Consider the following 22,252-nt stretch of genomic DNA (forward strand, 5'->3'; position numbering starts at 1 on the left):
TTCATCTGTCATGTGTGATTTTAGTTATGTTAATGCCAAAATTGACATGTTTGTCTTCACCAACAATTGGTAAGTTTGCATTAGAATGTTTAAATCTTATCCGAAAGGTAGCTGTGTGTGAGAGTATGGGTTGATAAGAATGTAGATTCCAAAGGTTTTCCCATGTTTGAATCGAGTACCATCAAGCTTGGCACTTGAGCTTGGTTGGGAAGGTGTATGCAGTCTCTCAAGCATCAAATTAAGGAGCAAATATGGATTCACTTAATTAATGCAAAATAGAAGTTTTTAAGCTTTGATAATTCTTACTTCAAAAAAAAAAAAAAACCTTTGATAATTCAAATATATGCTAAAATAAATAAATGGTTCTTTGAAATAAATAAAATAATTGGCTACTCAATTTGATTTTTCCAGATTTTAAATTGTACTTTTAAAATATTGAAAATAACAAACAAATTTTGGGAGGGTTCGGATGATTGATTTATTTTACTAATCTGTTTTAAGTGATAAAATGAATGAATATTAAATTCATCCATTTGAAATCCATTTTTGATAAATCATTTATGGTATTTTGCTTGTCTGAAAAATTAACTTGTGAAAAATGGAACTTTTATAGGTAGAGTTGAAGACACCAATTATTTTATTGAAGAAGTTAAATTAACCCATCCAAATTAAGACACCAATTATATTACTCTAACGCCTGATTTGAGCTTAATAACGAGTCGGGGTGGGAATAAGTCAGATTAATTGATAGAAACCTATAGCCTAAGCCTGATATTAAAAAATAAAGGGTTTTCTATTTGGCTAATTATGTAGTTTATCGTGCTTTCAGGAAAATTGTTTTGACTGGAACAATTCTAGCTTGAATATAATATGTACAGATACAATCAATTTAAAACTAAAAAAATACATTAAAATAATAATCATAATAACAAAACAGATATCACAGTTCTTTTCAAACTATTTCAAAGTTATATATATCTTATACTTTTGATTCGTATTGCTTAATAGAGATTGTGCGTGCTCATACACAACTTATCCTTTAGAAGTACAAAAAATTGATAAATATAGCTCAATGAGTATGTATACTACGCTTCATGTTTGCAATCAAAGTAGAATAATTGATTATGTAATCCAACTAAGCTAACTCTATTGTTATGATCAAGAGCTAATCTCTACTAACCAAAGAATAGCAGAACCATTTGCACGCATGCCTCCACAGCATCGAAGACTTGCAGACCCCAGGCAGAACCAACTCGTCTTCTCTGCCCTTAGCTCAGTTCTTGCTGTCAAATAACTTGACAGGTTCCTTTTCAGCTAGTTTTCCATATCAGCATGAGAATCCATGCATGACCATCCTGTCAAGGACGGTGGAATTGAATCCACTACCCCTTTTACTAGATTTCATAGCATATCCCCTTCCATGCCATGGCTGTAAAATAGTTGATGTTAGTACGATATGAAGCAGTTGCATACATATTAGTAATGGTATGTTATCATGTTGAAGGGAAAATTATGATATAACATTAAGGGAAAATTCCTTCCATTGTTTAACCAGTGAGCCACTAAAAACTTATGATATAACATTATTTAAGGGAAATTCCTTCCATATTTGTGACAAATGGGAAGGAGTTTCTCCATTGAATGTTAAATTTCAAACAATTATACATAAATAATACAGAGCATCCCCTAATGTTTCAGTTGGAGGAAAGTGTACTGTCATGCATACAATGCCAGTATATATGTGATGCAACTGTGCAATTCATATCAATTCAGAACATTTACATTGTTGTAACAAGTACCTTTTTCCGTGCTTGGAAGCATTGAGTTAACTTGCATTGACAGTTGCACAGTTGCTGCAAGTTATGCACTATAGATTAATCACTCATAGCCTCTTCACAAAATGCTTAGCAGAAGATAACTTGCATTGTCTCTTCGCCAAGTGCTTTCACCAAGCATAAAAAATATGGACGTTTGTAAACCTCCGTTTGTACACATTCATATATGAGATATGAGACTGCTGAGTCGATCAGCCTATATCTTCGTAGAATTTCCACAAGTATGGGAATTTCTTTACTATGTGCTTGTAACCCTTTGAACTTCGTCTTGTTTATCAGAAAGCTTGGAATCTTCAATCAAGTTCAGTAAAATAAATGAAGCCTCTGATAGCTTTCCCTCATACAGGTATTTGTCTAATTTCAGGGAGTACTCAAATGCTGTTTGGAAATCAATCTTAGTCAAATCGCCAGATATAATATTTCTCCATTCTTTTGATTTTCCTGTTTGACATAAGCCATGCAGCAAGGCACTAAAACATACAGAATCCATAAGAAACCCCTTCCTCAGCATCTTAGTTTGCAACAACTGGGCAGTGTCAACCATTCCATGCTTACAAAGACAAGCAATAATAGAATTATACGCAGCAATCACTTGACTCCATCCTTCCAATATCATCGTTGCAAAGAAATCCAAAATCAAGGACCTGTCATTTTCCTTATTTTTCTCGATAAGAAGTGTAGTGTTTGTAATATTTGTTAAACCATTTATCAGGTAATGGAATGTAGTATCATTTGGAAGACAATTGTTCATCAGCATTAGCTCAAAAAAGGATGCTGCCTTTTCAGGTTTACAGGCCTTACTAAAACCACCAATAAGTATCGTATATGTGACAACATTAGGCTCCAAATTAAAAGATTGCATCGCTCTGAAAACTTTTTCAGCTCTGCTCACATCTGCTATCTTGCAGAATCCATTGATCAAGGAGGTGTAGGCAACTAAATTTGGCTTGTATTTCTGTTTCATCATCTGTCCAAACATCTTGAGTGCACTATCTAAGTCATGCTGCTTTACATATCCATCTATAACTGTGGAGTAAGTGTATTCATCTGGAGCGTGATTTGCAATTTTCATCTTATTTACATATGACACAGCATCAGTCATCTTTCCGCATTTACATAAACCCTTAATCATGACATTATAACCCACAACGCCAGGGTCTATACCCTTACTCATTACGACTTCAAAAAGCTCCGCTGCCTTGTCAAGTTCATTGTTTCTAATAAACCCATCTACCAAGGTGGCATAAACATATGCATCAGGTTGTAAGTTTCGATCAAGCATTTCTGAAAGTAGTAGTTTGGCAGCAGGAAATCTTCCTTTCTTGCAGAGACCACTCATCAGAACATTGTAAATCCAAGCATCAGGAAATACACCCTTCTCCATCATTTTCTCTCGGACCATCAGTGCAACATCGATTTCCCCACCAGCTACACTTCCATGGATAAAAGCTCCATAAGAAACCAAGTCCGGTTTATCTCCTGTTTCAGCAATCTTAAAAAGCATATCCGATGCCATAACATAATCCCCTTGTTTACAGTAAGCATGCATGAGGGGTGTATAACTAAATTTATTCGGCAACAATCTCCTTTCTTCCGCCCTCTCTATGAATTCTTCAGCTTCTTTAATCCTTCCACCTCTACATGAAAAGTTAATCAAAATATTGTAAGTCGTAATATCTGGCTCACAGCCCATCTCAGACATCCTTCTCATCATCTCGGCAGCTTCATCCACCAAACCATACTTGTATTTTGCATCAATAATACTATTAAACACTTTTACATTCATATTCAATCCCATCACATTCATTTCATTCAAAAGCTGATCAACTACTTGAAACTTTCCAACCTTACTTAACCCATCAATCAAAGCACCATAAGTTTCTAACGTCGGCAAAAAACCCTTCAATTTCAATTCCTCAAAAACTCTAGTAGCACGTTTCAAATCACCCTTCTTGCAATACCCGTCAATAATCACATTATAAAACACTACATTCGGAACACAACCATTCCCCCATCTATCATCAATCAACTTCCTACCTTCCCCAACCTTCCCAACATCACACAAACCTTTCACCACAATCGCAGTACTATAATTATCAACAACCACATCTAAACCATGATCACCACCCCTCTCAAGCATTTTATCATACAGTTCGCGCGCAACATCAACTTTCCCATTTTTCACCAAACAATTAAGTAAGGAATTATTAGCAACAACACATGGAAAACAATCATACAATTCACAAACCATATAAAAAATATTCAGAGCTTTATCGACAAACCCATATTCACCATAAACACAAATAACACTATTCAATGCTTCAAGCGTAGGTTTAAAGTTTCGATTTTTCATATCCTCCAACACAATTTCAATCTCCGAAAACACTTTATACTTAACCATAAGCTTGAGAAGTGAAGAATAAGCAACATTATTGAGAGGAGAAGAAAAGGGTAATGTAGAAGCCCAGTGAAAAAAGTATAAACCATGTTGAGGGTTGTGAATTCGATCAATGACGAAATGGGCTACGTCGGAAACGATGATTTGGGATTCAGCGAAACGGGATTGGAGAGAATGGTGAGATTGGTTGGTATTGAGGATTTGAATTACGTCGTGGATTAGGGTTTTGATGTGTGGAGGAAGAGAGGAAGATGATGAAGGTTTTGGGTGGTGATGAGGTTTGATGAGAGAAAGAATGGACTTTGACATTGGATTTTTCAAGGGATGAAATGGGTCATAGGGTTTTTATATGAAAGCAGAAAGTTGATGAAGAAGAAGAAGAAGAACTAGCATTTTTCTCTTGTTCATTCTTTTGGTAGGAAAGAGCCATGGCCATGGAACCGATATAGTATAGTGAAGATGTTGAAATTTTATAATTTTTGGTGGTGGCCAGGGTTCGAAACTACAACTTGCATATATTATGTATTGTCTCTATTTGAACTAAATGCAAATTATTTGAAAATATGGTCCGCGAGATTTTGTTGGAGTTTGAAGATGAGTTTGTCCATCTTGAATTTTGTTCTCCTTTGTAGGTATAATGCCATATTTTGAGAAGAATCATTATATATGTCACTTGTAGAAACATCATTGCTGAGATGCTACTCATAAGAATAATTTAAATGACAAACACTCTAACAATCAAATCAGGAAGAGCAAAAGTAAGAGGTATTAAAAGGATAAAAGTTGTGTGCCTTAACTTTATCGTGAAAGGTGTATTTTATAGGCATTGACAAAGTGTCGTTGTGGGATTGGTGAGAAATTGTTATGACCAATGCTCCATCAAAGAAGAATTTCGGCGTTGTTGAAATGTAACAAAATGGAGGAATTCGATTGTTTTACTCGTTGAGACAAGACAGAAGGGATTCAAGACTAATGGGTCAGATTCCTCTACGATTGGGCCTTTCTAGTGCTTGAACGTATGTTTTGTCCGTTATGTTAGGTCAGGGTGTCTTCAATATGCAAAGAATTTTGGACATTTGGTCAGTCTAGAATAATTGCCCCGGAAGCGGATTCAGTGCCTTTGGCACTCGGTAACTTTGTGACTTTGACCAATAAAATTTTGACACATGTCAAAATCTTTTAAAACCAGCTTTTACAAAAAACGACTTAGAAGGTTAAGGATATATAAAATAAATCTAACAGGAAAAATGATTTTACTACCATTTATTTTAGATCCAAATTATCAAGATATTACTCAAGTGAAAGCACAAATTAAATGGTGCGAAGAAACAGCTCGATATTATCTAAAAGAAGATTTTGATTATTTTCTCTTTAAAGAAAATATAGAATTAGCTGATTCGTTAAGAAAAAAATCTTCAAAAATTAGTCAGATAAATCATGGATGGTCTTATTAATCCATTTGGAAAAATAATACCCCAACCATTTATATTAGAACCTAATTATAATAATATAATTAGAATGAGAAATCAAATTAATTGGTTAAGAGAAACAGCATATTGGTTCCTAATAATTGAAAATAATTATTCTACATATTGGGAATATGAAAACTTTGCAAATCTTTTAAGCCTTAAAATACAAAAGTTTATACATGGCTAATAAGGGTGTAAGTGAAAAAATACAAGATATTTTTGAGAATCTAACAGTACTTCAGAAACAGTTAGATAAAATAGTAGAGGTCCTACTAGAAAAAGAGTTTGAAGAAAAACTCAATGAAAAATTATCTAGTCTAGAGGAGAACCAAAGATCACTAGACGAAAAACTTTGTGTAAAAATAGATGATTTAATTGATCTATTAAAACTCTTACCTTCAAGAGAAAAATGTCTAACTCTAGAACAATTACAAACTTTTGTCAAAAAAGAGGGGGGAGACATGATAGAAATTTCAGAAAATATTGAAAAATCAGAAAAAGAAATTAACTTTTTCGCGCCATTACCCTAATATGGACGAAACAGAAGAAGAGATAGCAAACCAGCTAAATGAATTACAAACATTAATGGCTTCCCTAGACATTAATAGAAAAAACCAAATAACCGAAGAATCTGATGACGAAAACAAGTTTGTTTACGACTTTGATTCAGAAAGTTCTTTCAGTATGGAAGAAGAACCACAAGTAGGACTTGTAAAAACTAATGAGCAACCAGAATCATCAGAACAAGGACGTAAAAGAGGACGTCAAGAGGATAGTGAAAAATTTATTGATCAACAAATCATTCAAAATAAAATGGATGAAAGAAAATTTAAACAAATACCACCTAAATATATACCAACAATAAATCGCCACAAAGAAGATGATGTTTTAAACATTGACTGTAGTGAGGATGTTAAAAGAGAATTAAGAAGTTGGTATCATGATCACATGGTAACTATCCAATTAGACCCTACCTTAGGAAAACTAAGTCCAAAGAGTATTTTCAACTATTTAAAAACTAAAACCATAGGAAATGCTTGGAGTTTTATGTCTGAACAATCAGATTCAGAGCTCCCATCAACAACTGAAGATGTGATAAATCATGTCTATTCAATCTTGAAAAAAGAATTTTTAGGTTTTGATGCACCAGAAGCAGAATCAGACCTAAAATACACAAACATTCATAGAATCCTTAATTTAAGAATCTGTGATATGTGTTATGTTGAACCATTCATATGTGAGTTTAGCAAATATTACTATGCAATATCCCCACAAGAGAGATTACAATATAATCTTTTAGGATTATTCTACAATAAGCTTCCATCATCTGTAGGAACAATAATGGAAAAGGTAATCCAAGAACACCTAGAAAGAATCGTAGGATTAGAAGATACTCTAGGAACAAGAATAACTGCATTAAGGAGATGGATATCCGAAAAATGCATGGAAAAGACTGCTAAAAGAGAAGCAAAAATAAATGTTTGCTGTGATAGAATTCGAGACAAAGTAGGAAACTACGGTTGTAGTAAACCTAGAAGAAAGAAAAAGAAAAAAGTCTTTAGGAAAATAGATCGTTCTGAATATAAAAGAAAAAAGAAATTTCCTAAAAAATTCAATAAACAAAAATACTTTAGGAGAAATAAAAAATATCCTAAAAAGAATTCATGTCCTAAAGGAAAGAAAACATGCACATGTTGGTTGTGTAATGAAGAAGGACATTATGCAAATGAATGTCCTAAAAAGAAAGATTCTAAAAAAGAAACTTTAAAATTAATTTGGGAAGTAGGTTTCGAACCAATAGAATCAGATATAGATTCTGACGAAAGTAGTATTTTTGAATATACTACTGAAGAAGAAATTGAAGAATGAGTAGGAAAATTTTAAAAAATGGAAATCCTAATGCAACATTTATCCAGGTAACACTGAATAAAAAGAAAATCATGGGTTACATTGATACTGGTGCCACTTTATGTTTTGGTAGGAAATCCATAATAAAGGAAGGATGGATTAGACTACAAAAACCAAAAGAAATTATCTTTGCTGATAAGAAAAAACACCAAATCTGGTTTGTTCTAAAACATGTTTTTATAAAAATTGAACATAGATATTTCTACGTAAAATCAATCTATGAACATGATTCTGGAATAGATCTGATAATAGGAAATAACTTTTTAAAGTTATATAATCCTTTTATTCAAAAAACTGATACCATAACATTAAATTGGTTTGATGTCAATAACCCAAGAGATAGTGAATTTGTTACAACAAACATTATAACAAAAAATGAAATTTTAAAAGCAATTTCAGAAAATCTCAATATACTTAGATGTATGTGGGATAAGAGAAAGTTTTATTTAACAACTGAACAAAATCTAGGATATCATCTAGATCAAGTTTGTTCTGAAAATCCATTAGATACTATAATAAATAAAATACAAGATTTAATTGTTGTAAAACATAAAGACCCTAAAAAGGAAGTCAAAGCCCTATACAAAATCCCTTATTCAGGAGAAGATAAGGAAGAATTTAAAAAAGAAATAGCAGAACTATTAGAGAAAGGATTAATAAGTCCTTCTATTAGTCCACATTCAGCGCCAGCTTTTTATGTCAGGAAACATAATGAGATAAAAAGAGGGAAAGCACGAATGGTGATTAATTATAAAAAACTTAATGAGGCAACTGTAAGTGACTCATATAAGTTACCAAGAAAAGACTACATTTTTGAAAAAATAAGAGGATGTAATTGGTTTTCATCTTTAGATGCAAAATCTGGATACTGGCAGTTAAGGTTATCAGAAGAAACTAAACCTTTAACAGCTTTCAGTTGTCCAGAAGGACATTTTGAATGGAATGTTTTACCATTTGGTTTAAAACAAGCACCATCAATATATCAAAGATTTATGGACAATACTCTTAAAGGTCTTGATCATATTTGTTTTGTATATATCGATGACATATTAATTTTTACTAAGGGTAGTAAAGAACAACATGTTAAAGATGTTATGACTGTTTTAAATAGAATAAAAGATAGAGGAATTGTTCTATCTAGAAAAAAGTCAATACTTTTGAAACAAGAAATCGAATTCCTTGGTCTTATTATAAGAGAAGGAGGAAAACTCGATTTATCACCGCATGTTCAAGAAATTTTTTTACTTTTTCCTGATCAATTAGAGAATAGAAAACAAATCCAAAGGTTTTTGGGATGTTTAAATTATATTGCTAATGAAGGATTCCTTCAAGATTTAGCAAATGATAGAAAAGTTTTACAGAAGAAGATATCTGAAAAAGTGCCATGGTCATGGACACAAGAAGATACTGAGGCTGTAAAATCTTTAAAAGAAAAATTAAAAGTTTTACCACAACTATACAACCCAACAGAAAATGATTTTTTGGTTGTAAATGTTGATGCAAATCAGTTTACATGGGCTGGAGTTATGAGAGCTCTACCTAATGGTAAACAAAAATTGGGATTAAATCTCAATGGATATGTTGAGGATGAAACCCCACAACAATCCTATACCATTGTGGGCGCAACCCCACAGTTAAAATCAGATATCCCTAATGGGCGATCAGATAAAACATCAGTTTCAACTGATTCAAAACTTGATTATTCAAGTAATAACATCCGAATTAAGGATAAAGATCTTGTTTTATGCAAGTATGTTTCAGGTTCTTTTAAAGATGCAGAAACAAGATATCATATCAATGAGAAAGAAACTCTTTCTTGTTTAAATGTTTTAGAAAAATGGAGAATGGATTTAATTCCATCAAGATTTTTATTACGAACTGATTCAACTTATGCTAGCGGATTTTGGCGCTATAATTTAAAAGTTGATCATAAACAAGGAAGACTTGTTAGATGGCAAATGCGCATCCAACAATTCTATCCTTACATTCAACTAATAAAATCAGAAAACAATTGTTTTGCAGATACTCTGACAAGAGAATGGAGCAAGCTCTAAAAGTTCTCTACAATATCTTGAAGCAAAAAGATGAACAGATTGAAATTCATAGCCAAAAGCTAAAACAACTCTCTTCAGAGAGGGGGGAGATGATTAAAATGATCGAAAGCCTAACCAAGATCATAAATGTTGAAACTCCAACAACAACAGAAGAACCAACAAAAAAGACTTTGAATGAACAACAAAGTTTTTCATCAACATCTTCAGCAGGTTCTATGCCAGAGGAAGATACGAAAAAGTCATGGGCTGAAAAAGTTGAACAAGAAGATGAAGAGTCAAAAAATGGTTTAGACCAACCAAGCGATGCTGTCGATCTACAACCAGAAAAAAATGTGTATGTCATTTTTGATGGTCCAATGAAAGGCATCTACAACAATTGGGCAATTGCAAGCCTCCACATCAATGGCAAAAATGTCAGACACAAAGCTTATCCAACAATGGAGAAAGCAAAAGAAGCTTACAAGGCCTCCTACAAGGAAATGGCCATAGCAAAGGATGTTGGCCAACCATCAAAAATGGAATCTAAAAAGAAGGTTTCAGTAGGATCAATTATAAACCTCCAAACAGAAAAAAACAAGATAAAAACCATTGATGATTTCATGGAAAAATGGAGATGGCTAGCCAACTTCAAGGAAGAACTAGCAATTGAATGTTTTTATCCAGTTAATACCAAACATGGGGTAAAAGCTAATACAGTTCCAGGAATATCCAAGGAATTACTTAAAGAATTCTATGACTATGGAATGCTCAAGACTGTATATCTTGAGGAAAAAGAAGGTTATAGATTTCAAGAACTGGCTGATCTTCCAAAAGAGATCGGTGATACAGCAAAAAGATTTAATGACTTCCTTGCCAAAGGAAGAGAAATATTTCTCCAATTCGAACAAACATATCCATGGTTCGAAGAAGAAAATAATCAGATGGCTGTAAGACCAAGAACAGCTATAAAGATAGGTATCTCAAATAAAACCTATCTAGAACCAAATGCAACAAGTGTTGGATGGACATTAATCTCATTTGTTCAACAAATGAAGCGTTTTTATGACTATCTAATCAAATATGGGTCATCCATTACCAATTATAAAGTCTTATATGTCTCAGATTATTGTTTCATGGTCTGTGACTCAAAGAAAAAGGTCTCTACAGAGCACCTCAAACAAACACTTCAATTCGAAGAATTATTCTCAGGATTCGAAAATGGTCTCCATAGAATTCCAGACGAAGTACAGCAGGAATGTTGCCAATACTTTTCAACCTACAAAGGGCATATCTGTAAATGGTGTGCAAAAGACAAAGTGTCGGCAGAAGAAGACAAAATACCGACAACTTCAGCAACAAAAGATAAGGCTACAGAAAAAGCCTAGACACGCGTCATATAATTATCATGATGTAATAGTGAAACCTTATCATCTGAGTCAGATGGGGTCCACTTAGAGATAAGAATATTATCACTTTAGGTGATAATGCGTTTTCTTTTTCTTTGCGTGTTTCAATTGTTTTTCTTTTTTGCTGTCATGGATAAGGACAGGTGAACCACTTGTAAGTCCTTTCCTTCTATAAATAAGAGCCTCGATGCTCACTTGTAAAGGACGACTAAAATCAATGAAGTAAGTACCTTTAGTTTATGAAAAACATTGTGGGAAAGGGCTTCGCAGGATTTGAGGTTGTCATTACCAAATCGAAAGATTTTTAGTTTTCAATATCAATAATCGAAAGATTATTTCAAATTTCAAAGGATCGAAAGATCAGAACCATCAAGATCCAAGACAAAGTCAGGTATGATTTTAAATATTTTATAATTTTTACATGGAATATAGCATGATAAAAGAAAATTCATCTGATTTTATAGCAGATGTATTAACAGATCATATAGAAAAGGTAGATTTTACCTTAAAACCAGAAGAAAATTTTAAACAGAAAAATATTTTTTCTTTAATAAAAGAAAGACTATCTAGAGAAAATATTCTAAAATATGGAATGATGGTAGGAGAAGTTGCCATACCAATGGAATCAACAGACGGATCTGTTGTAATATCCTTGATTGATAATGAACAAATTAATAGTAGATTAAAACATCTATCGTTAGAAAAAAGACAGAAGATAAGATATATTCATATATCAACTATCCAAATAATCATATAAAGTACTTTTATGAAAGGAATAGATGCAGAACTAGAACTTCTTATCGAAGATGCTAGGATGAATGAAAAACATTCACTAATAACCCAAGGTGAGGGAAATTTAAAGTGTGGAAAATTAAAATTTGACATAAATTTACAGATAGGCTTAAGTCTAAATGATATAGATCTAGACAGATCTTTAGTAATTCATTATAAACTTAAGGACCAAACCCTTATGAGACCAGGAAACCATCCTTTTAGTATAAGTTATAAAATGAATTATGCATTAAGTAATTCTCATTACAGTATAGAATTTAGTGGAAAAGAAAAAATACAAATAGATGAACTATTTGCCCCACTAATAAAATTAGAATCACCAATTCTAAAACCACTAAAAAGGTCAAAATCAATTATGACTATAGAAAGAACACCTCTTCTAAAACAAGAAGAAAATACTAGTGAACCAAAGTTTCTACCAGCTAGAACTTCATTAGATAGTTATGAAAAAAGAAAGCTTAATAAAGCTTTATCAGAAATAAAAACTGAACTTTCAGGTATTAATAGAAAATTATAATGCCAGGAATAACAATAAAAAATGAACTAAAATTATTCAGAATAAAACTAGATGCCCTAGTTAACAAAATAGAAGAAAATTTCTTTAGAATAGAAATGAAGAACACAATTTGGGGAATCCATGATTTAATGATTTTACAAATTTCATATATAGATGAAATGATAAAAGAACTAGAAGAAACAGAAAATATTTCTGTTACACAAAAAGAAAGAGCCACAACTCTGTTATGGCCATCTCAAAAACTTTTTGAATTTGAACAATCATTAGAAAAAATTCTATAATGCCTGGTTTAGGTCTTATAACAGAATTAAAACTCTTTAAAGAAAGATTAGAGAACATAGTCTCTGATATAGAATATTATAACCAAAGAATTGTTCTAAGACAAATTCTTTTCCATTCTAAAGAATTAGTACAATATCATATAGAATATATTGAAGATTTTCTAGGAGATATAGAAGACTTAGAAAAACTAACAAATACACAAAAAGAAAGAGCTAAAACACTCTTAAAATCATTTCAAGGTTTAATTAAAATCGAACAAATGTTAAATCAAGTTCGAGAAAATTCCGCTGGCGATTCTGCCCACAACCTGGTATCAGAGCCAGTAATACAATCCTAAGGGATAAAAACAAAGCTGAAAATAAAAATTAATTTTTTTTAAAAAAAAAACTTTTAAAAATCGCTTTTTTAATAACCGGTTTAAAAAGATAAAAATAGAATGGAACAATCTGGTACATTAAAAAAACTTCAACGGACAAGATTTGTTGAAAGTCACATGACTTTTCCCGCCCAAAAGTCATGGAATCCTGGTCCAATTGCCCTAATTCGTCATTCTGCAGTTCAGAGCGTGACTGTGTATGATGTAAATCCGAAGAAGGCGTGTTGAAATGAACTATAAAGATATTTATTTGAGCCATATCAGGTAGTAAATGGATAAACCCTAGACATTTGAGTTTCAAACTTTAGTTCAACACATTTTGAAAGCTTAACTCATACCACTTATCCCAACTTGTTTAAGTCACTCTTTAACAATGACTAATTTTCATCAAGAAACTTGTGGAGTAGACAAGCTGAACTCTCCTCTTTCAACCAAATTTTTACTATATATTAACCGATCAAATTTCTCACCACTTATTTAAGAAGTCTAAATTTTTTAACATTTAAATCAATCTATTGTATGTTAATCATACCTATTTTAAAAAATAAAATCATATAAGAAAATAATTTGTGTATGTTCATCATACCTATTTTAAAAAATAGGCTTATAAATAGCAGTTTTCGCCCCCTAACTTTAACGAAGTTGCGATTTTGAACCCCTAAGAAAAAAAACTACAAAACCGCCCCTAAGTTTTGCAACTGTAGCAGTTTTGGCCCACAAGGCAAAAAAATAAAATAAAAAAATAACATGTGGCACCTCACTTAGGGTGCCACGTCAGCGTAGATCGAGTCAAAATTGGTCTTGGGGACAAAACTGTCACAGGTGCAAAACTTAGGGGGCGGTTTTGTAGTTTTTTTCTTAGAGGGCTAAAATCGCAACTTTGGGAAATTTAGAGGGCTAAAACTGCTATTAAGCCAAAAAAATAAAATCATATAGGAAAATATTGATTAATATTTTACGTTGATAGGACATCGCAATTAGTCTCATAAACATAACACCATATTTCCTTTTTTTTAAGAAAAAAAAAAAACACTATCTCTTTTTTTTTGAAAGAAAAAGACTATATTTCTAACTTGTCTGTCTCTTTCATAAGATTATTTTCGGTCCAGTCATTCATAAGATTATCATAAGGCTTTTTTTTGGTACAATATTATCATTAGACTTTTTTTTTATAAAAACAAAATAAATCAATTTCTTTTTTATTTTTACCAGCAGAAAGATGAATACGTAAGTGCCCGTCTTTCCGCCATTTATATTGCGCTAACGCAGGTAGATTATCAACAAAATTTTACAGAAATTTTGTGTGTAAATTACAAACTATATTTTTAAAACTCTAATCTCCTTTGCAAATGCTCACTTGTTATTTTTTTTTTTTTTAACTTTGTTTCACGCTTGTACACTGGTTCACTGAGTTGCGTCTGTAATGAGTGAATATATGTCATGGTAGTTTAGGATTGGTTCACTTGGTCTGTTATTATCATGATATACTCCTCGTTCGGGTTATACATGGGTCGTGTCTCATACCCTAGTCGGTAATAATAATAATACTTGGTCTGTAATAATAATAATAATATTTTATTATATATTTATTATTGGAACAAAAATCTAATAGCATCTTTCTGACCTAACCTAACCCGCAAGTCTACTCAGTCACTCCCTTTTGCAACCACCGCCGGCACTCTCTCAATGGCTGCAGCAACAGATTTATATCTACCTGATGAGTGTTGGGAACACATCTTCAAATTCTTGAACTGTTACGGAGGCCACTATTACAACACCTACTTGGAGTCTCTCTCCATTGTCTCAAAACAGTTTCTCTCCATCACCAATCGTCTCAGATCATCACTCATAATCCATGACGCCACCCACCCTTTCCTCGGTCGATTCTTCCAAAGGTTCCCCAACCTCACCCTCGTGTGCTTTTATTGCTTCATGCAATTCATACAAACAAATCATAATTCTAATTTTTTGATGGATTTTGTTGTAAGTCCTCAATTAAAATTGAAGTATCTCCATTTGCCTAGAAATTATTGGTTAAGAAATAAACACATCAAAATGTTCCCTTCCATTTTTCCCAATTTGCAATTACTTGATCTGAGCTATTGTTGTTACATATCCAGAGAAGGTATTTGTGAAGTTTTAAAGAGATGTTGTAAGATTAGACATTTGAACTTAACATGCTGTTGTGGAGTGAAGTTGCGTCGAATGAACTTTGAAGCTCCCAAACTAAAGGTGTTGTATTTGTCACAAATGCTAGTTGATGATGACGAATTGTATGTGATCTCAAAGAGTTGTCCTAATCTTTTGCAACTGGATCTTGAACATTTTCGTTTGGTTACCGATAAAGGCTTGAAGCATGTGTTAGAAAACTGCACACAACTGAGAGAGCTCAATTTGAGAAATTGTCATAATGTGCATCGTGATGTTCTTGCCTCATTGATACTTTCAAGGCCATCATTGAGAAAGTTAACAATTCCATATGGTTATTGTTGTTAATTGAACAAGAAAACAGTTGCAGGAAATGAACAAGACAAAGGAGAAATAACTGCTTTCATTCATATAATTTTTCTGATAAAAAACAAACAGAACACACACTATGTTTTACATAGTTTGACAATACTAAAAACTTCCAATAACTACCACAATACAACACAATTAATTAAAGAAAACTGAACAGCAGTTACTAAAATAAAATAACCAACACATAATACATAAAAGTCTTCACATCAGCAGTCCTAAGCATGATATTTAACACTCCTCCTTGCTTTAGGAGCTGCAAACACCAAGCTTTGATCTCATATCTTCAAACTTGATAGTTGATAAGGGCTTTGTTAAGATATCAGCATTTTTCTCTTCTGTTTTGCAATAAACAAGAGTAATGACACCATCCTTCTGCACTTCCCTCAAGAAAAACAATTTGATGTTGAAATGCTTGGTTTTTCCGTGAAAAACTGGATTATGAGAAATAGCTATTGCAGCTTGATTATCAACAAAGATCTTAGTGGCTTCTTTGTGGTCAAGATGAAGGTCACTCAATATCTTTCTCAGCCACATAGCTTGATTAACAGCAGCCGTTGCAGCAATAAACTCCGCTTCAGCAGTTGATTGAGCCACTGTTTCTTGTTTTTTCGAACTCCAAGAGAAAACACTAGAACCAAGTGTGAAACAATAGCCAGAAGTGCTTTTCATATCATCAGCAGAACCTCCCCAATCGCTGTCTGAAAAACCAATCAGCTTGAATTCATTGCTTTTGGTAAATTTAATGCCAAAATCACATGTTCCTTTCACATATCTAAGCACCCTCTTTGCTGCCTTGAGATGACATTCACTTGCACAATGCATAAACCGAGACAAAATGCTTACCGCATTCAAAATATCAGGCCGTGTGGCTGTCAGATACATCAAACAACCGATCAGACTTCTAAAATATGCTTGATCAATCTTTTCAGTTCCATCTTCTTTGCAAAGCTTCTCTTTTGAATTCATTGGAATGCTCATTTCTCTGCATTCTTCAAGTTTAAACTTTTTCAAAATTTCTTTTGCGTATTTCTTTTGACAAATGAATATTTCATCCTTGCTTTGCTTGATTTCCATTCCAAGAAAATAAGTCATTAATCCAAGATCTGTCATCTCAAATTCCTTCATCATTTCCAATTTAAATTCATCAATCAATGTTGCATTATTTCCTGTCACCAAAATATCATCAACATAGAGAGAAACAACAAGAATATCAACCTCATTGTGTTTGATGTAAAGGGTAGACTCAGACAAGCTTTTCACAAAGCCCAAAGTCAGCAGATGATTATCAATTCTGCTGTACCAAGCTCTTGGTGCCTGCTTCAATCCATAAAGAGCCTTCTTAAGAAGATAAACCTTGTCTTCTTCCCCTTTCTTCATAAAGCCTTCAGGCTGTTCAACATAAATTTCTTCTTGCAAGAAACCATTTAAAAAGGCTGATTTAACATCCAACTGGTATACTTTCCAACCCTTTTGGGCTGCAACAGCAAGTAGCATCCTGATGGTGTCTAGCCTGGCCACTGGCGCAAATGTATCAGAGTAGTCCACTCCAAAAATCTGAGCATAACCTTTAACAACTAGCCTTGCCTTGAACTTGTTGATGGAGCCATCAGCATTGAGCTTAGTTTTGAAAACCCACTTGACGCCAATGACTTTCCTATCTTGAGGTCTGTCAACAAGCTGCCATGTATTATTTTTCTCAATCATGTGCAACTCCTCCTCCATTGCAACCATCCAATTTTTATCCAGTTTTGCTTCTTCAAAACCAGCAGGCTCACAAACAGCAATGTTGCATCTTTGATAAACATCAGAAAGTAATCTTGTTCCCCTGACAGGAACGTCATCTACCATTTCATTTTCCCAATCTTCAATGTTCTCATCAATCTGGAGTTTTGGATTTTTAGAAATTACCTCCATCTCCTTTGTGTCATCCCAGTTCCACTCTTCATCTTCCATAAAATGCACATCTCTACTTACAATAATTTTACCATTTTGTGGCTGGAAAATTTTATAAGCTTTTGCAACGGAACTGTAGCCAATAAAAATGCCTGGTAGAGCTCTTTTGTCTAGTTTATCTCTCTTGATTTGTGGAACATGAGTAAAGCACAAACATCCAAATATTTTAAGGAAATTCAGGGAGGGTTTATAACCATACCAAGCCTCAAATGGCGTCTTATCCTTTACTGCTCTTGTAGGAAGCCTATTTTGCAAATAAACAGCAGTGTTTGCCGATTCCGCCCAAAATTGCTTTGGCAAGTTCTTCTCATGCAGCATACATCGGGTCATCTCCAATATAAATCTGTTTCTTCTTTCACTAACTCCATTTTGTTGTGGAGTGTATGGAACAGTCAACTGATGATGAATGCCAGCGTCATCACAGAATCGATCAAATGCTTCAGAAGTATACTCTTTGCCATTGTCTGATCTGAGAGCTTGAATTTTACAACCACTTTCATTCTCCACTCTTGCTTTGAATTTCCAAAATACTTGTGCTACCTCTGACTTGTGCTTCAGAAAGAAGATCCAACACATACGAGTAAAATCACCAATGAATATAGCATAATAAAGACTACCATTCAAAGAAGATGTTCTTTGTGGGCCTGCAATGTCAGTATGAATTAATTGCAACTTCTTTGTTGCTCTCCAAGTTGTCTTTGGAAATGGTTTCCTGCTTTGCTTTCCAAACTGACAAGCCTTGCAATTTGAAATATGGTCATCAAGTTCTGGAATGTCATTTGCCATCTCCTTGGATTTCAACTGCAGCAGACCTTGATGATGATAATGTCCGAGCCTTTTGTGCCATAAGTCTGTGACATTTTCTTTCATTTGAAAAGCAATTTGCTCCTCCTCCAATGGATTTAGAGCAAAACTTTTTCCTCTCATTTTTACTTTGAAAATGTCTTTGCCATTACTATCTTTAATCAAGCAGCTTTCATTTTCAAACAACACTTTATAACCTCTTTCAATTAATTGCCCAACACTTAACAAATTCTGATCAATTTCAGGGACGTACAACACATCAGAAATTAACTTTGTACCTGAATAGGTTGAGATTGCTATTGTTCCTTTTCCTTTCACAGCAATGTAATTGCCATTTCCAACCCGAACTTTTGTTGAGTTTGCATTGCTTAGTTCCCTGAATAAATCTTTGTTATGTGTCATGTGGTTGGTACAACCACTATCAATCAGCCAATTCTCACTTGATTCGATGCTAGAGAAACATGTTGCAACGAATAAGTGATCCTCCTCTTCCTCTTGATCAACAACCTTTGCCTCATCATTATGTTGTTGATTCCTATTTTTACAAATAACAACTTCATGTCCCATTTGATTACACTTGGTACACTTAGCATCAGGTCTTCTCCAACATCTAAAGGGTGGATGGCCTTTCTTTCCACAATGTTGACATGGAGGATAAGATTTTCTTCGATTTACATTCTTTTCTGTTGCATTGGCTGATGTTGATCCCACATTATCCTGCTTGGCTGTTAATGCTCCTTCAAGTGTTGTTTCCTCTCTCATCAATCTTCTCTGTTCTTGTGCCTTCAATGCATTAAGCAATTCTGCTAAAGAAATTTTTGAGAAATCTTTGGTATTCTCCAAAGTAGTGATGGTTGCTTCATATCTTTCGGGTACCGTTACAAGAATTTTTTCAACAATTCTTGAGTCAGAGAATTCTGATCCCAAAAGTCTCACATTGTTTGCAATGTTGAGAAGTTTGTCAGAGTAATCTTGAATCGTCTCAGAATCCTTCATTCTTTGAAGTTCGAATTCCCGGATCAGGTTCAGGACTTGCATGCCTTTAATTCTTTCATCACCTTCATATTCTTTCTTGAGATAATCCCATATCTCCTTTGCTGATTTCAAGGACATGATTCTTGTGAAAATAGTGGTTGAGACAGCAGCAAACAAGCAGGCCTTTGCCTTTGCCTTCTTTGTCTTTTTTTCCTTTTGCATTTTTATTTGTGCCATGGTGGGATTGTTTGGAAGTACAGGAATTTCATAATCTTCTTCCACTGCTTCCCACAAATCCAAAGCTTCCAAATATGCCTCCATACGCACTGCCCAAAGTTGGTAGTTACTTCCGTCGAACACCGTCGGAGCGATGCCGGAGAGACTTGCTTCGGTTTCCATGACGTTAAACGCACACAGATCCCTTAGAATAGGGCTCTAGATACCAATTGTTGTTAATTGAACAAGAAAACAGTTGCAGGAAATGAACAAGACAAAGGAGAAATAACTGCTTTCATTCATATAATTTTTCTGATAAAAAACAAACAGAACACACACTATGTTTTACATAGTTTGACAATACTAAAAACTTCCAATAACTACCACAATACAACACAATTAATTAAAGAAAACTGAACAGCAGTTACTAAAATAAAATAACCAACACATAATACATAAAAGTCTTCACATCAGCAGTCCTAAGCATGATATTTAATAGTTATCCTTTCATCAGTCACCAAGAGATGAAACTCTTATCGCGTCAACGTCAAGGATGCATTGTTTGCTAGTATTCTAAAATTGCTTCATTGTAGTTTGAACTCTTAAATGTAAGATGTTTTTTTACTTTAAATTTATTTCTATTGAGATATTACTTTGTTTTAAATGTAAACTTACAAATGTTTATTTACTCATCAATTTGAGCTTGATAATTCCCTAAGTAATGCTAGCGGTTAAGTATTATATTATGCGCGCAGTTTTAAATTGTATTGTTTTTCATGACTTTTCCTTGTGTCATACACATTGCAGCCCTCATAAGCAGCATTGGTTTTACATGCATAACTGTAGCACACTTTTCTCCTTTCCTATAGTTCCTACCAACTTTGAAGAATCAATTTATATTACTTCTTTTTGGAAAAAACTTACAATCAATCAAATGGGCTTAGCACATCAGCTGCCTGATATCATGCTCACACGGAGAGTGAGGGACGATGTGTGTGAGGGTATTCAGTTGTAGGGGTATGGGGAGGGAGGAAGGAGGGATCATTGTGAGAACTATTTTTTTCTCTTCGGTGGAGAATTTTGTTTTCAGAATAGGAGCTTGATTCTGTGAGCATTAATATTCATCCTTTAGTAGTTATCTTTTTTACTTACAGTAAATAATATACTCTTGTTTTTCATCAATGATATAATTTCTCTGTTAATTGTTATTGTGGAATTTGGGTTTGCATCGTAATATAAACGTAGATTGCATATTCTACTTTAGACCAAGGGTTTATTTATGTGTTTTCGCAGAGAGTTTTCTGTTTTCAAAAGTGGAAGTCCCTAGTTAATTCTACAGGCAACAACAGGGTGTAAACTGAAATTGATGGTTTGCCAATGTAGTCCTTCTAACTGTCCATTTTTTCTAATGTTTGCTTGATGGTTTGCCGTTTATTGTTCATTGTGCCGAAAGTTTTATGGAAAATTGACATTTTTCTATTGATTCCTACATCTTTGATGAAAATAAGTAATTTTGTGTTAATATCTTACCATGCCAACCAGAAATCTTCTATTTCTTATTGTGCTTGTTAATTATGAAATTATGCTTTGTTTGATATTGATTCTAGAAAGTTATTGACTAACTATTATTCTTTTCTACTTGTATTTGGAGTGTTAAATTAATTTTATTTGGTCGCTGCCGTGCCGAGTGTCTTAAATGTTGCGTGAAAGCACTTGGGAGCATATGCTGCATGCTGGCTTTTGATGATGCAAAACGCAAATATGCACATGTAGGAGCTCCATTAAAATTTAAATGATGCTACATTGTAAAGGCTGGTACATTGTAAAGGCTTATAACGACTTATCTTATTATGTTCCTCTATGGATGCCGCTATTGCCAATATTTTATGGATGTTGCTTGATTGAATCTAGATGTTGCCAAGCTTTTTACGGATGCTGTTGTTGTTGGCAGACTTCGATGTGTAGGTTTATAGGAGAGATAATATAGTAGGAAGCTCATAGGTAATGAATGGTAATGGATTCTATTTTCCTGAGTACTGTTTGGTGTGTTCTGAGTATTTTATTTAAGGGTGGGTTGCTGAATTACTGATGGTGTGTTATCCGGTTGGTTTTTGCATCACCTGCAGATATATTAGTATTAGGAGTAGCTTTAGTGTAGGTTGAATTCTGTATTGAGCTCTATGGTATGAGTTTTTGACAACTCTTGTCATTGTATTTGGTTTTGACAATTTGGGTGTCTAGCACATGATAGAGTAGTCCCTTTGCAATTTTGCTGTTGGGATTTTTTGCAAATATCTCGTATTAGCGGAGGGGGATGCATGAACAAGGTCTTTAATGGATAAACAAGTCGAAATTTCAGAACAAAGGTCGCAAACTACCCTTTGCGTCCCTATCTATAATGGGTACTGCAGGGTCTAATTCTCTGTGGCCATACAGATGCATACGAGATTATCCATCTCGAGTTCTCTTACAAGGTGGCATTGTGTTATGTTCTCTTACAAGCTGAGCTTACATTGTTGGTCATAATCTAAAAGGGATGGTTCTTGTAGCTCTCTTTTGTTATCTCCTGCAAAATTCGTTTTTGTGTTTCACCAGGATGTTTCTCTTCTATTATATCTGCATTAAAAAAACTTGAATTTGTGGACTCCATATAAAAATGCATTATATGTTATTGTGTGTGAGACGGAAGCATCAATTTGTGTGCATGAGTCCCGATGAATTTGGTCTGGTTGTGGCGACTTGATTCTTGATTATTGGGGTCTCTTATT

General features: G+C 33.7%; 1 protein-coding gene across 1 annotated transcript; it reads right to left on the bottom strand.

Moving 5' to 3' along the window:
• Positions 1 to 925: 925 nt before the first annotated feature.
• Positions 926 to 4,675, bottom strand: LOC146951449 (Pentatricopeptide repeat (PPR) superfamily protein). Its single transcript, XM_085747422.1, has 2 exons — positions 1,800 to 4,675; positions 926 to 1,429 (listed from the first exon to the last, which is right to left on the bottom strand). The coding sequence occupies exon 1, from the start codon at positions 4,540 to 4,542 to the stop codon at positions 2,074 to 2,076; it is 2,469 nt and encodes an 822-aa protein (XP_085603548.1). The 5' UTR covers positions 4,543 to 4,675; the 3' UTR covers positions 926 to 1,429; positions 1,800 to 2,073.
• Positions 4,676 to 22,252: the final 17,577 nt, after the last annotated feature.

The sequence above is a fragment of the Medicago sativa genome, chromosome 2, assembly GCF_051527215.1.
Source record: "Medicago sativa cultivar Bolivia chromosome 2, Bolivia_mono, whole genome shotgun sequence".
In the NCBI taxonomy this organism is placed as follows: domain Eukaryota; kingdom Viridiplantae; phylum Streptophyta; class Magnoliopsida; order Fabales; family Fabaceae; genus Medicago; species Medicago sativa.

Bases quoted from the DNA above. Each gene is read 5' to 3' on its own strand.
- LOC146951449 (XM_085747422.1), bottom strand. From the start codon at position 4,542: ATGTCAAAGTCCATTCTTTCTCTCATCAAACCTCATCACCACCCAAAA.